The 16,892-nt window shown below is 38.9% G+C and overlaps 2 protein-coding genes across 2 annotated transcripts in view; one reads left to right on the top strand and one right to left on the bottom strand.

The window, feature by feature from the left end:
- LOC138691315 (zinc finger protein 493-like) overlaps positions 1-16,892 on the bottom strand; it is a 132,831-nt gene that overhangs the window by 41,178 nt on the left and 74,761 nt on the right. The window contains exon 6 of the mRNA XM_069813175.1: positions 5,280-5,376. Within this exon, the coding sequence (XP_069669276.1) occupies positions 5,280-5,376 (97 nt within the window). The remainder of the gene's footprint in view (positions 1-5,279; positions 5,377-16,892) is intronic.
- The window catches only part of LOC138691322 (uncharacterized), a 259,737-nt gene that overhangs the window by 177,218 nt on the left and 65,627 nt on the right, over positions 1-16,892 (top strand). The window lies entirely within an intron of this gene.

The raw sequence follows: 16,892 nt of genomic DNA, 5'->3' as shown, positions 1-16,892 counted from the left end.
AGAATGTTGCTAAAACGCAACACTAGGCAAAAATGAGTAAGAAGTGTCTTTCTGCAAGCAAAACCATAAGACTTTCGCCACTCATATCGGATAGAATTTCATGTGTTTTATTCTTAAGGGAGAAGGCCTACTTAATTCTTTTGCTAATAAATTTAGTCTACAATTAACCCCAGGTCTCTTTTTGGAAGAAAATCGAGACATCCTTTTCATAAGTAATTTTCCTCTGTACTATTTCTTGAGTGATATTTGTTGCCCTATGTCTCATTTAAATACATAAAGTAAAACGTTTTCCATGTTGAGGCTATAATGTCAATCCCAAAAAGTTAAATTCGAGACGCTACAATAATTTTTCTTTCCAGGGGAAACTGGCTACCTTTAATTGTTTCATTATATTTCAGTTCCATTATCTCTAACGCATAGTACTCAGATAATACAAATTCGTAAAACTTTATTTTTCTTGTTATGTCATGCGATAGTTTTTCGAAGATTGACTGACTACATCAGTACAGAAAATTTCTCTATATATTATGTCTTTAAAATCGTTTCCTTTAGTCGTGATTTTTGTCATTCTCTGTTTCCCCCAAGGAAATGTAAATAATGATGCAGCACATTATTCCTCGTAATACTATGCTTCTCTGTCTCTACCTACAGGCACACCTTATACTGTGTGAACATTTACAATGCAGATTTCAGCTCTAAGAACTTGACCCCTTGAGAATTCGATTTTTTGCGCAATTCCTTTGATGGAAAGAATTACATAAACAAATATACTTTATATAAGATGTCATTTCCTTGTCCTCTTACCAATTTTTGGCTGTTCGTTGAAGTGTCAAATGTCATGTATAAAACTGTTTACAATACGTATTGATTATCTGTAAGTGATATTCGAACAGTAACACAAGGCTAAAAAGAGGTGCGACCGATTTGTAGGTTGCATGTAAGAAACGCTGCCACACTGACTCGTCATAGCTAACAACGTACTTCTTACCGATAAAAGTAACAAAATTCTTCGCACTTCACACTTATTTTATTACCGTACTCAGCACAGTGTTATGTGCATTCCAGTCGAATGTTGTATGGTACATTTTCTGACATTCTTCTTTGTTTTGAACTAACAACAAAGACTATGTCAGAAGTGATAACAGTCTGTCTATAATTAGTGAACGAGACGTGCACCTTTTTTTTACCTAGCTGGACAAAATTCATTTTTCGAGTTTTTGATTTCACGATACATATTTATGAATATATGTCCTTGACTGCACGGGACATATTGTAATAGCACTGCGCGATATTTCTGTCTGATTTTTATTTGGTTTAGAGTAGCGTAAATATTACTATCTGCAGAGTGTTGAATCCACACTCCCCGGTCATACTGAAAGTCGCTTTAATGACCAGTAATTTTTTTCACACAGAATTTGTAATTCCATGAACGTTCTTCGATGTAATGTGAAATTTAGCTAATTCCTAAATGAGATCCCCCAATACAGCTTTTATTTCGTATGAAAGATATTCTTCATTTCAAAAACTATAACTTTAATTTGAGTTATAAAATATTAGATGCTGTGTGCTGTGAAAAAAACTTATATATTTATATTCTGACATCATTACCTGTGTGTAGTATTATTTGATTGGTTGCGTATATCTGCGAACGTAACCCATATTAATTATAATTAAATTTTTGTAGCTTTCGTAACTTTTTATTATTAACATCAGTATTTTGAAGCGTAAAGTATCTTAGAAAAAAATAAGGTTTCAATTAAATAATTTTTGTATATATATTTTTTTAGTTGTCCTGAAGTGTTACATTCTGTCCCTAGGTAGCTTACATCAGGGTGATGTTGCCCTCACACAATCCCCCCATCGGTGCCTATCCTGAGCAAAATTAATTCAGTCTGTATCATCACATACCACCTCCCTCAAATCTATTTTAATGTTATCCTCCCGTCTACGTCTCGGCCTCCCCAAAGTTTTTTTTCCCTCCGGTCTCCGAACTAACACTATACGGATTTCTGGATTCGGCCATACGTGCTACATGACCTGCCCATCTCTAACGTCTGGGTTTAATGTTTCTAATTATGTCAGGTGAAGAATACAATGCGTGCAGTTCTGCGCTCTGTAACTTTCTCCATTTTCCTGTAACTTCATTCCTCTTAGCCCCAAATATTTTCCTAAGAACCTTATTTCAAACACCCTTAACCTCTGTTCCTCTCTCAAAGTGAGAGTCCAAGTTTCACAACCATACAGAACAACCGGTAATCTAACTGTTTTAGAAATTCTAACTTTCAGATTTTTTGACAGCAGATTAGATGACGAAAGCTATTCAACCAAATAATAATAGGCATATTCCATATTTATTCTGCGTTTAATTTCCTCCTGAATATCATTTATATTTTGTTGCTCCAAGATATTTGAATTTTTTCCACCTCTTCGAAGGATAAATTTGCAATTTTTATATATCCGTTTCGTCTTCTTTAGATACTGAACTTCGAATTCTCTGTCACAAATCTTCTTACAAATTCTAGAGACAAACAATTTATAATTAGTCTCTCTTTCCTGCCACACGAAAGAGAACAAAATTTCTTCTGTTATTTCTTCTAAATTCGCTCGAGGAGTCAACTCTGTGTCATTTACAGTTGAAATGGCATTAATTTCAACTTCTTCCGTTTCTGAACTTCATCCATAATATTTCTCTTCACACTCAAATTTCTTATTTTTTCTTCATCTCGGTTTTCTCTGGCGTATATGTTAAAACGCGTGCCTTTCGTTTTTATTGTCGAGTTATTTTTTCCTGGCAGGAGCATAATTTAGCTTTGTCGGGGTTTGTCTCTTGATTTATTTGCTGCGTGGCATTTCCACTGAAGCTGAAACCCCATAAAAGCTATTACTAAGTACTGTTTTTGATTACCCATAAGAGTAACTTATTTACAAAATTATTTAAAATATAACGAGGCCCACCTGAAGACAGTTGTCCCCAGGTACACCGTCCGTAGGTACATCAGGAATCAGTAAAATATATCTCGGCAAGTTTTCAAGTCTAAGGTACCCAAAACAAGCCAATAAGCACATGGATTCGTAGCTGGAATAGCAGGGTCTAAAAAATATATATTTAGGTTTTTAATTGCATATATAAGAATTAATTAAAAATAATTCATTCATTTGAAAATTATTTTCGTTTTACGTTGAAACACATATTTTTAAAATGAAATCTCTCCAGATTGCTTCAACAAAAACTAAATCATTCACAGAACAGCTGAATGAAGAAATTAAAGTGGTCAACAGCGAAAACAAATATTCCAACACATAACTTTCAAAATAAACCAAATGTCCCCAGGTACAACTTGTCCCTAGGTACAACAGCTTCCCCTACAAACTATAAAACTTTGCAGTCTTCCTACTGGCAGCAGTCGATTATTGCTGATGTTAAACCGCTTTCAAATTCTGGTTGTATCTGAGCAATGATGGTCGTAATAGTGCTAGTGACATAATTATGAGTAATATTTTATTTTGTTTGCAGTCAGTTGTAGTAGTAGAAAGAGTAGTCACCAATTATTATTATTTCAATAAGAAAAAATTATTTATCCACAATAATTGTATACATGTTGAATAGATAAAACAGCATTAAATTTAAAATAATAATAATAATAATAATAATAATAATGATTATGATTATTATTATCATCATCATCATCACCATCATTATCATCATATATTTAAAAACGATGATTATGTGAAGATTCCTTTTCTTTAACTGATATCACTCTTCGTTGTTATTTATTACATTGTATTACATGTCATTTGTGTTAAAGACTAAACTAGAAATTTGAAGTTTATGATCTAGTGTTTCCTCATTTTACAAAATCATTTACCACTACCTGTGCACAATACCATTTCGGACACTTGTTGAAATCGAAATCAAGTGTAATCCTGAGAAATGATATTCTTAATCAATATTTCTATTGGAGAATATTTTGTAGCTATGATTATTTACATGTTTTTCATTTGTAGCTTATAATTTTATTCCACTATTGTTTCTGGACTATAAATATGTTTAGTTTATAATTTGCTTCAGTGCATTAGGTTTGTTTTAATACAAATTATAATAAGTCAAGCCCCGTGGAGTCGTGGTAAAAGGCATCCTGCCTAGGGACCGCGTTACGGAATGCGCGCTTGTTCGAATCCTCATGGAGGAAGAAATTTTCTCATGAAATTTCGGCCAATGCATCGGACCGTTGCCCATCCAGCATCGTGATGCACTTGGGGAGCTACGATAGGTAGCGAGATCCGGTTACGAAAGCCAGCTATAACGGCTGGGTGGGGTTATGCGTTTCATTTATTTTTTGAGGATAGATTAATTCCAAATTTATTTTTGATTTTATCCTATTAATCAAATTATATTCCACACTATACCTCCATTATGATTGGATAATCGTCCACCTCTTCTTCGGCATGTGAACTTGAGGCCAGCAGCCGGCTGGTCGGTCTGGCTTCTTCAAAGGCTGTGGCGCCATGGATTATTTATTGTTATTACCGATGTATGTATGTATGTATGTATTGTATGTATGTATGTATGTATGCATGTATTTTTTTGAACTGCATGCTCCATTACTACTATAAGTAATACTACATGCGTAAGTTGACCTTTGTCACAAAATGATTATCCTTACCCTGCTATTGTTTGTGCTAATATGGCTACTTATTTAGTTTCGTATCCTAAAGTTACTTACTTAGTACCTTTGATTAATTTAAATTATTGAAATTATTCTAAAGTTAAATCCTTATTGTAGAGAGTCTAAGTCTATACTATTGGCAAATTTTTCTAAATGTTTTACATAGGTTACTCCCAATTCGTTCTTTTCAACAGGCCACTTCCCTCCACTCATAATTACACAAGCTTTTAATATGTATGTATGTATGTATGTATGTATGTATGTATGTATGTATGTATGTATGTATGTATGTATGTATGTATGTATGTATGTATGTATGTATGTATGTATGTATGTATGTATGTATGCAATGGTGAGGGGATATATCTGCTTATTCTAGACACAGAGTATGAACAATGAAAACTGTAAAAAAATATTGCAATGAAAAAGTGAATAATTGTATAAATCTTCCAAATAATAAAAACGGAAAACAATTCAAGGCGATCACGAAGGCCAAAGAATTTCATAAAATTATTAATATTACACATTCTGAATTAATGTATTTTATGATATTTAGCAAAGCAAATTTTAAAAATTTCAAGCTTTATATATGTTCTAAAAGCCATTACATACTCTTTCTGGGATCAGGTCCTCCGGTTTGTAAGTCTTCAGATCACAAGACTGTGCTCCTCCCATAAAACACACGACGGCTAATAGGACCACAAACATGCTGGAAATGAGAATTTGCATTTGCAAGATTAGAATATTAATTCATTTCAGGGTTACATAACGGGTCACTGAATAAAAGAATGTGAGTTAAGGCATTCTTAAGTGAATAAATTTAGTTTAATAACATTATATTAATATATAATTAGAGCACATTGTTGTTTGCAGCATTTGCAATTTTTGTCAATGGCTTAACTCCTGATGGAAAGCTGCAATATACGAGAAATGTTCAATGATGCATCTTGTCCACAACTACATAAGCTCCAAGTGTGTCCGGTCGAGGTGAGTTCCTCCAAGTTGGTGACCGGGTAGTGCAATGGTGGTTCTCGTGGTCTTCATATCGATCAACTATTTTCAACTTATCACCATACACCCCGTTTCATTCTCTCGTCTTTTTTCATCACTATACTCCTCTCCGCCGGCCACCATTCCATGCTGAACGCCCGCGACATCATCACACCCCTTTTCACCTTTCCATTCCCGCTGTTAGTCCTTTGCCACGTCCCCCTACAAGACGGGATTTGTTACGAATGTATGGTGCGCCACATACTTCTTCCCGTTTTATATATTTATATTCATTCTATGGTTAAGGTTCTTAGGCTAATAACTCTCGTCTCAACAGCGGGGATCTTTCCCATCTCCGTAGTCCTGTCCCACGGTTTCCAGCGAGACTTCCTAATTGTGTAGCCCGACAGGGCGCCCAGCAACGAAGCAATAGTGGGCCCTTCTAACTTCCCCTATATCCACGTTTAGGTGTCGAGCCCTGGCCAGACGTCAAGTACACTTAAGTACAACCTCAGTGGTGGCCCGGGGCGGTTTAGACGTCCCGGTGACCGACGCTGATCGCCGGAGCTCATATATCGCTCTGACGCGTTACCGCTAAATAATGGGTGTCGCAGTGTTATTAACCACATGTCCCCTGCAGCTGTGCGGTCACGGATTACTCCGGCTTTGTTGGGCAAGGTCGGAGTTAGCCGAGTAGTCCGGCGGTACTGTTCAATGTAGAGTGGGGAGAGACGGGCGATTATTCCAGTGGAAAGGGTATAAAACTGCGACATTCCTCTGGCGTAAAACTTGCCAATAGGTGTGTAATGTCTAGTTTGAAGGGTAAATTGCGTGAGATGGGTTGCTTGGGATAGGGCTGTGAGAGGGTCTTCATAGCCGGCACAGACCACAAAGAATTTTTAGGTGTATTTTTCTTACCCCCCCCCGGTGGAAGACTGACGCCGACGGTTCCGTTGGGGGCCAGTTAAAATGTCCTCGCGTTCCTCTTCCCCCCTCAAAAATAGCAACAAAAGAAACAGAAAATAGCAAAAGACAGTACAGCTGATGGCAATATGACGAACTTTGCAAGGGACTTGGACCCTGAAAAAGGAACAGTTAAAAGTGCCGCCTCCAAAGTTTATTAATATCACCTTTGATGGGACCGAAAAACTATGAAAAACAATAGTCCATTTTACGTGAGACGCCCACTCGATGGACTGGTTGGGAAGGTCAGAAATGCAACTCGACTTCGCAACGGCAGTATCCTCGTTGATACTGCATCTGCAAAATAGAGTGAGATGTTGAGAGCGATGTTGCTGGGATCATACCCCATCAGTGTTGAGCGACACTTCTCGCAGCACACCAAGCGAGAAAATGTGCATACAGATTCTCTAGATGATATGGTCGATGATGAGATGCATTTAGAGCTGGAAGAACAATCCGTTTCCAAGGCTCACCGTTTATTGCGTAAGCGGGATGGACGCACTAAACCCCTGAGGACATTCTTTCTGACATTTGAATCTTCTCTCTTGCCAAAATATGTATTTGCCTTTTACCATCGTGTCCCTGTGCGTGCATATGTGCAGAACACAATTCGGTGGTTTTGATGCCAATGGTTCGGACATACGCAAAAACGTTGCACTAACAATATCATATGTGCAAATTGCGGCGGTACTGACCGTGCGAATTCCCCATGTGCCGTCGATGAGCACTCTGTGAATTGCTCTGCGGACCACGGCGCTAATTCTAAAAATTGCCCGAAGTAGGGGCAGAGAAGGATATTCAAGAGCTTCGAGTCCGAGAAAATACTACTTTTTTCGAAGGGCGTAACCATACTTTCGATCAACAAAATAAGCGATAGGAAAGTTCTATGCATCAATATTGCAGAAGGCAACAGAGGTCATTAAAGCATTCACGCAGACTCGTGTGGGCTTGATATCAGGCCTTACGTTCCTAGAAAGGTCGCTGCCATAACAGCAGAGAAGGGTTCTTATTCTGGTAGAACACAAGAACGTCGCACTCCTAGTTCGGGTGGCGGGTCGATATCTCGCTCTCGATCAGGTCCTCGATCAAGATCACGATCAGGAATGCGACGAACTGCAATGAGTCGCAAAGTCAAAGGCTAAGCAGTCGCAGACAAAGGCATCAATCATTGAAAAGATAAGTAAAGAAGATCGCCTGTAAAGCCACAATCTTAATTAGGCTCCTTGAGATAAATGATATTGTACAGTGGAATGTGATCGGTGTACTCAGCCGATATACAGACCTACAACAATTGATCTATCATGAGGAACCTGCACTTTTATATCTTCAGGAGACACATCTCCGATCCGAACACTCCCTGAATATGTCAGGATACAATGTTTACCTGTACGATAATCCTGCCGGTATTTGGCCCAATGGAAGTTGAACTTCCTACTGCGTCAAAATAAATTTTCCTCTGTTATCAATATTAACACACCTCATCAATGTATAGTGGCTACAATATCTTTACCTAGCGTCCAGTAGTCTATAGTTTGTGTCTATATGCCACCAGATATACTTTACACAGTTAATGACGTGGAACACAATCTGTCGCAGGTACCGGCTCCATTTTATTAAGTGGATTTTAGTGCATTTCACCAATCTTGGGGCTCTAATTCTGATGATAGAAGAAGTAAAATAGCAGAGGTATGTACCCGTCTCAATCTGAACACCCTGAAGTACGGGGAAGTAACATATCAATCCTTGGCTTACGGTACTTTCTCCATGATAGGTGTCTCCACTTGAAGCTCAGTTGTCCACGCATTTCGAGTGGTCATTTATTCACGACTTACATGGTAGTGAAAACTACCCCATCCTAATGCGTATGTCCGCTATATGTCCTGCGCAATCTCGCTCTCCGAACTGGGTTATTAAAATGTGCCCTGGATCGGATATACGGAGTATATATAATTAGATCATAACGGGTATGAAAGTGTGGACTCCTTAGTAGTAGTAGTAGTAGTAGTAGTAGTAGTAGTAGTAGTAGTAGTAGTAGTAGTAGTGGTAGTAGAAGTAGTAGTACCAGTAGTAGTAGTAGTAGTAGTAGTAGTATTAGTAGTAGTAGTAGTAGTAGTAGGGTTTAAGAAGGGCGCGTCAGCTACTATGGCTATTTGCGCCCTTATCTATAATTCTTAATATAACAAAGACATAAATAATATAATAATCAGAGTGCTAAAAAACTAAAAAGCGTTGTCACGGTAAAACAAGGCACAGAAATGCAGTATACATCAGGTGATTTCTACACAATCTTAAATATGAGCAATTCTACGACCCTAGGTGATATTCAAAACGAACAAATAAAACAATAAAACTAAGGCCACCAGAGATAAATTGAGAATCATATTTTAAAAACAATAAAAGTTTATAAAATATTCGCATGTATAAAGTCCGAAATGTCAACAATGTAAAATAAAATATAAAACAAATATAACCTCCGGATGTAAAGGGTTCGGAGGATAAGTAAAAACGGGTCAATAAAAACTAAATCACCTTATCCAATCCTGTAGTCGATAAAAATTTTAGAACTGCATTTGTACAATTAAAATCATTTCCAAGAGCGTCACGTAGTGTCGGCCGAATTCCATATTGCCGGCGGACACGGTCATATTTTCTGCAGTGCAATAGAAAATGTTCCACCGTAAGTGGAACACGGCACGTATCACACTCCGGCTGAGGTTCGCCACGTAGGAGATGGCCATGTGTCAGATGACAGTGGCCAATCCTCAACCGGGTTAGTAAAACCTCCTCGCGTCGTCACGCGACGAATCCCAAACTCGAACAGTATTCTTTATATTTCGTAATTTGTTTCCCTCTTGTGCAGACCATTCTCCTTCCCATTGCCACCATATTGTATATTTCAAGTAGTTTCGAATATCCTGCCACCTCTCGCGCCAATATACCAGAGAGCCATTCAGTGCGCCAGCCCTGGATGCAGCATCCGCGGCCTCATTTCCTGGAATCCCTACATGGCCAGGAATCCACACTACTCCAATCTCATAATCAGAGCCAAGGAGAGTGTGGAAGAGCTCCTGAGTTCTTAAGACAAGCGGATCAGCACAATTAAAAGACTGCAAGGACTGAATGGCACTTAAAGAGTCGGAACAGATAAGGAATCTGCCCCGAGGTTGCCTGATTAAAAACAATAAAACTCTGTAAAAAGTATAGAGTTCAGCAGTAAAAACTCAGGTATATTGGCTCAGTCTGTATTTAAATGTCTCTCCATTTGTAACAAAAGAACAACCAACACAATCATTTATCCAGGATACGTCAGTAAAAACTAAGGAATAATTTGGATAGCGTGATAAAAGTTTACTAAAACGAAGTCTATAAACAAAAGCTGGTGTAAAATTCTTAAAACATCGGCTCAGACTTACATCAAGCATGGGACGTCGCATAATCCACGGTGGTGTGGTGGTATATTCCAGTGTACGAACTGATGGTAAATGGACGTCGAGCTCAGAGAGCACTTCCGAAACCGCATACCTGCTGGTCGAAGTCTTCGTGGGCTTTCACTGTATCGGCCGTAGAGAGTAGAATGGTAAAAGGAGTCGTAGGAATTGTGCTCAGGCTGTGTGCGGGGCTTAACCGCATATGAGCACAAGATTTCTTAGTAGAATATTTATCAAATGTGGTTATAAAATCAGCGGAATTATCTATCCCCCTGTTGTTCTGCAAGCCAGATACTCAGACCTACAACAATTGATCTATCAAGAGAACCCTGCTAGTTTATGTCTTCAGGACACAAACCTCCGACTTAAAGACTATCTCGGGATACTATGTTCGCCAGTACGGTCACCTTGCCGATATTCGTGTCATCGGAGGTTGTGTCCTCCTACTTCCCCAATTTATTTCTTCTTCTTCCGTCATCAATGCATATCTGTCACAAAAACTTTAATTAGCATTCAGTTTCCAATACTTTGTGTTTACATATCCCTGATACAGCTTTCACAAAAAATGAAATTGAAGATATTCTGACCCCGGTACCTACTGCATATTTGTTAGTGGGGGATTGCAATGCACCCCACCAATGTTGGGGCTCAAATTTCGATGATGGCAGAAGAAATAAAATAGCAGAGATATGTACCTGTCTAAATCATATTATCCTGAATACAGGGGAAGCAACACACATATCATTGGCTTACGCTACACAGATATAATAATGAAATACTTATTGCTTCTAAACATGCGATGGCATCCAACAGTAAGCAAGGAATCACGTGGAGACTTACGGTCATTAGTGAGTCAATATGAATGCGTTAGAAGCGCTATCTTTAGAGGTTTCATTACATGTAATACTATTGTTTCAATTGATACGGAAAAAATAGGCACTCAGAGTAGGCGCGAACGGGAATTAAGCTGCGCGGATCGAAACATGTCAACACTCAAAGAGTTATTGGATTTTCTTGAACATAAATCTCAGGCATTAAAACCATGAAGGGCACGACTCCTATACCAGAATAAAGAGTAAAGTTTAATAGAGGAAAGCAAGCGAGTAAAGGATTCAAAAGAACGCACCCTAGGTGGTATTATTGCAATTAGACACATTCGCTGTGCAATTTCTCAAGTAGCAGTATGCAGGAGAGAAAGAAATGCTTCCTTATGCACAGACCCTGTTGGAACTGTTTGCGAATCCAACATTTGGACAAGTATTCTCGAGCCGGGACCTGCAAAAGTGTGGAGCAAAGCACCATACACTCCTACATCCTAACCAGACAACAGGGATAGAACAGAAGGGTTCCATGACTACACAACAAACATGCTATAGCATCAAGAATGAAGTAAGGTCACATGTATTGTTGTCGACAGCCATCGTAATGGTAAAGAATGCGCAAGGAGACTTACAACAATGCAGATGCGTTCTTGGTAGTGGTTCCCAATGTATTTTGTGACAGAAGAATTAGCACAGAGATTGAGATTACGGAAGAATTCCTATACAGGGAATAAATGGAACACCATTAAAAACTACGAATTGCGTGTATACTCAACTATCATCAACAGAAAGAAGGTTCACAGCTGACACTAAGTTCTCCGTTCTTTCTAAGTACACGGAGAATATGCCTCCAGTTTATGTAAAATACAAGAAATAAAAATCCCATTTGAAATGAAACTAGCGGATCCTACTTTCATCAAACTAGGGAAGTTGATCTACAGATAGGAGCTGAACTATTCTTCTAAATATTGCGATCAGAAGCAAGGGTGGACGTAAACATCTCGCTAGCAATGCACAACACAAAACTAAGGTGGATATAGTCCGGTAGGATTAAAGCAACAAGAGCAGAGGTTATTTCGACCATCGCAGTAATATCACTTCTTACATACAAAAAGGACAACTTAGAACCCCTACAGCGTTTCTGTGAATTAGAAGATATTCCAGAAAGAACAAGAACAACAGAAGAAGAAGAATGTGAAAAATATTTTGTAGCAACAATAACAAGAGATCAAACTGGAAGTTTGTGGTACGACTTCCTCGACGTCCAAATCATCGGCAGAAATTTTGCAAGAGGCGTATAATTGATTGAAACAGATGCAGCGACGTTTCCGAAGGCAACCGTTACTTCAAGAAGAATACTGTAAATTGATGACAAATTATGAGCAGTTAGGACACATGAGAAAAATAAATAGAAAGTAAGAGGAAGAAGACAAGAAAAGTTGTTACATTCCACATCATGCAGTTTTGAGAACTCGGGAGAAGAGCGAAAAATTCTGGATTGGTTCAAGTCAATTCTGTAGAAACCCCAGCAGACCTTGTTTCAAGGGGTGAAGTCTCAAGGATCATAGAATATTCAGATTTATGATGGCATGGACCACAGTGACTAATTAAGTGGAACAAGTGGTCACCCGCATCACTGGAAACTTCTACGTTGGAAATGCCTGAACAACGAACTTTGCTAAGCAGTGTAAAAGACATCACAGAGCAAGAGAATATTAAACTCAGATTCTCTTCTCTACACAGACTACAACGGGTACTCTCGTATTGCCTCAGATTTGATCACAATTGCAGAAGAGGAGCAAAGAAGAGAACTGGTACATTGACAAAGGAAGAATTGCAGTACACAGTGGTGGCATGCATCAAACAAGCACAGCTTCGAGAATACTCTACATTGTCCATGAAGAGTAAACTGAAGGATCTGAACCTGTTCCTTGGATTCTGAAAATATTCTCAGGGTCAGTGGAAGACTGAGAAACTCTTATAAGTCTTATGAACATAAGCATCAAATTATCATTCCATCGAACCAAAATATAACAAGGCTGATAGTAGAAGCAGAATATTTAAGACTACTACATGCAAGTTCACAACTTTTGACAGCATCTCTAGGGCAAGATATTGGATTGAAAACATTCGATGTGTGATAAGACCCATTATTCATAAATGCCTACATTGCTTAAAATTAAAGGCCAACATACCCAAACAACTTATGGGACAGCTACCTATTCCACGGGTGACAGCGTCTCGACAATTCATAAATTCTGGAGTGGATTATGCCGGACCTTATTTTATAAAACATGGTTCAACAAGAAGCAAGGTCAAGGTTAAATGCTACGTAGCATTATTCATAAACCTCAGTACCAAGGCAATTCATTTGGAGCTCGTCAGGGACTTGAAATCAGAAGCATTTATCGCCGCCTTACGACGATTCACAGCTAGACGAGGGAAATGTGCAAATATATACAGTGACATGGTAGAAACTTCGTAGGAGCCAAGAACGAACTACGAGAGTTGCATCAAAAGGAGTTGGAAGAACTTGCTGCTAAGGAAGAATTCAACTGGCACTTCATTCCACCCAACTCTCCACATTTCGAGGGACTCTGGGAGGCCGGAATCAAATCCATGAAAGACCACCTAATGTTATTGGAGCCAACTACTTGACATACGACGAGCTGCATACCTTAATATGTCAAGTTGAAGCAGTTCTCAATTCCAGACCCATCACGTCCATATCAAATGATCCTGATTATCCCTCTTATCTTAGTCCAGGTCATTTTCTTATAGGTGTGCCTTTAATTTCATATCCTGAATCAGACGTATATTCGTCAGCAATTAATTACCTCTCTCGTTGCCAACACATCCAAAAGAAGCATCAAGACTTCTGGAAGAGAAGGTCGTGTGACTAACTAAATGGCTTGCAGCAGCGATGCAAGTGTTGTACAAAGGAAGTCAACATCCAGTCAGATGCAGTAGTGCTGCTCAAAGAAGACAATTTGCCGCCTATGAGTGCTAGCTAGCCGTTATTCAAGAAGTGATTCCAGGTAAGGATGGACTAATTAGGGTAGCAGTCATTGGAACTAAAGATGGTACATTCGAACGGTCTATTAGTAAATTATGTGTGTTGCCAAATGTTAATTCATGGTAGTTTTGCAATGTCTGCAAAGGCCGCCAGTATTTTCAGTGTAATTTTTCTTAAAAATTTGTGAAATATTTGTGTTAAATGTTATACATTTAAGGTGGGCATATTATGTTTCGGACATCAAGGGTGTGCAACTGTGCCTCATACGTTTGTATATGTAAGTCTATTGGAATTGTACTCTTGCAGCAAGAGCCGCAAAAGAAATAAACACTTTAAATCTACAGTTCACGTGTGTTTTAAACGTCAATCGACCTACCAAGACCCCAACAATCTTACTCTGATCGATCAAAGCTGGATTATGGCTGATCTATTTTTGGCTCAGCAAATAAATCGAAGTTACTTCTTTTGGATAATCGTACTATCCATCATTATGCAATACGACTAGCTACAGAGGTCTTCCGAACAAGACGGATGCAGAGCCTGAATTCTGAAGCGGGAGAACCATGTCTGTATCGGGGACGTAATATCGTGTTGTGCACATATCCTGTTAAGCTCCTCTCGCAACCTAAGCACAATTCGCAAGATTCATTTCACCACTTGTCTCTTTACTGTCAATACAGCGAAAATCCACGGAGACATCGTCCAGTAGGTGTCCGGTGTCGTGTACATCTCTCAGAGTTTACCATCCGGCTTCCAAAATTTCGCACATTGGAATATGCGACCACTCCACCGTGGATTGTCCGACGTCCTATGTTTAATGTCAGTCTGAGTCGGAGTTTTAAGAATTTTACACCAGCTTTTGTTTATTGACTCCGTTTTAGTGAAATTTTATTGTGATTTCCAAATTATTCTTCAGTTATTGACGGATCCCGGGAAAAATATTGTCTCGGTTGTTTGTCCGTTGCTAGTGGACAGATAATTAAATATAAATTGAGCCAATATATTAGTGTTTTTCTTCTGAATTCTAAGCTTGATACAGAGCTTTACTGTTTTAAATTAGATAACCCCGAAGTAGATGTCTTATCTGCTCCGACTGTTGAAGCGCCATTCATTTCCTGGTGTGTTTGAATTCTAATGATCCGCTTGTGTTGAGAACCAAGGAGCTTTTCCAGACACTCCTCAGTCTGATACTGACATTAGAGTAGTGTGGATTCCGTGTCATGTTGGAATTCCTGGCAACGAGTGACCGTGCTGTGAGTGGATCTCAGGTTTATTGACGGGAGAGGTGGCAAGATATTCAAAATTACTTGAAATATAGTGTAACTTTAATACAAAACAAGAATGTAACTTTTATTCAAAACAACAATAATCACTTTCTATAATTGTATGTAAACACTCCCATCAACAATGGGATTTCCACTACACACAGCAACACAGTATTCGTTATTGCAGTCCACAGACGACAGTGCCAATTTACTTGGATTGTTGAGAACAACAATGTAGTGCTAATCATAACTAATGTTCACAAAGCACTATTTACAACACAAAACTGTCAGTTCTCAGTTCACAGTTCGTTTGCCTTCGCTAGTTCTTCTAGCTCAGTCACTCAAGTTCACAGTATCTCGAACCCATGACCTTCAGAGACAGCCCACTGAACATCGAACTCAGGTCCCCCAACTGCGGTCCACTGAGGACTTCCGGTGACAGTCCACTGGACGCTCACACAGCTACGGAGGACACACTCAAGTCGAACTCCGGTCTCGAAGCTGGCTTCACTGCTACACAAGACTGGCTGGCTTGCTGTCCAAAAACTAGCAACGACTGCAACTAACTTTCTTCGAAGGCTTCTCGCTTTTATAAGTTAAGTCATACTTTCCAGAAACTACGATTTCGCGATCATTCTCGTTACAACAATCAGTTCGCCTGGCTTCCAGCTCCCCCTTTTCCTCGCACAGCACATGCCCTAGGAAGTAGATGCGTGCGCAACTTCATTTGCCGCGTCGCCCGATCCTTCCACGCGCGCACTGCCCTCTGTGGGACGCGTGATCGAGTGTCGACGGGGCTGCCACAATAGATTATTGTCGCAATGGGAAGGAGAATAGTCTGCAGAAAATGGAAATAAATTACGAAATATAAAGAATACTGTTCAAGTCTGGGATTCCTCCACAAAGACGTCACGACACGAAGAAGTTTTACGCACCCTGTTGAGGATTAAGCACTGTTGTCTGACACGTGGTTATCTCCTACGCGGCGAGCCAAAGTCGGATTATGATATATGTCTTTACCACTTACGGTGGAATATATGTTATTGAATTGTAGGAAATATGACTGTGTCCGTCGACAATATACAATCCTGGGAAATCTACGTGACGGCCTTGGTAATTATTTAAATTGTAAAATTGCAGTTCTGAGATTTTCATCCAAACAGAACTTGATACGGTAATTTAGTCCTTGTTGACCCTCCTTACTGTTTTTATTCCGAGCTTATATTTGATGTTTTATATTTGTTTTTACATACTTGCCGTTTCGGATTTTCTACATCCGAATATTTTATAAAGTTTTATTGTTATTGAAATACGCGGTATAATTTGTCTTTGGTGGTGTTTCTTTATTATTTTGTCATCTTTTTTCAAACATTATCTAGGGACCGATATCAGCTTATTTCTATGATTTTGTTACAAATCACGTTGTTAATACTGCATTTGTGTGCTACGTTTTTAACGTGACTTTTTTTTTTTATTTTTGAAGAATATTAGATAGGAGATCACAAGCCATAGTATCTGACACCCCTTTCTAAATCCCAATAACTCCATCACCATGGGATACGAATCGCTAAAGGAGCCTTTCGAGCCAGTCGCATAGTGAGCCTGTATTACGAAGCGGGAGGACCATCCCTGTGTCGCTGACGTAATGTGTTTTTTTACTCATAAGATATTATGTTTGTAATTTAATATTGTAATCCGACAGAACAAAAATTCGGCTATCTTTCCTCTATATGTATCTTTAT

The sequence above is a fragment of the Periplaneta americana genome, chromosome 16 (assembly GCF_040183065.1).
Source record: "Periplaneta americana isolate PAMFEO1 chromosome 16, P.americana_PAMFEO1_priV1, whole genome shotgun sequence".
Taxonomy (NCBI): Eukaryota; Metazoa; Arthropoda; class Insecta; order Blattodea; family Blattidae; genus Periplaneta; species Periplaneta americana.
The sequence above is the reverse complement of the archived record's forward strand: the minus strand, read 5'-3'. Positions and strand labels throughout refer to the sequence as shown.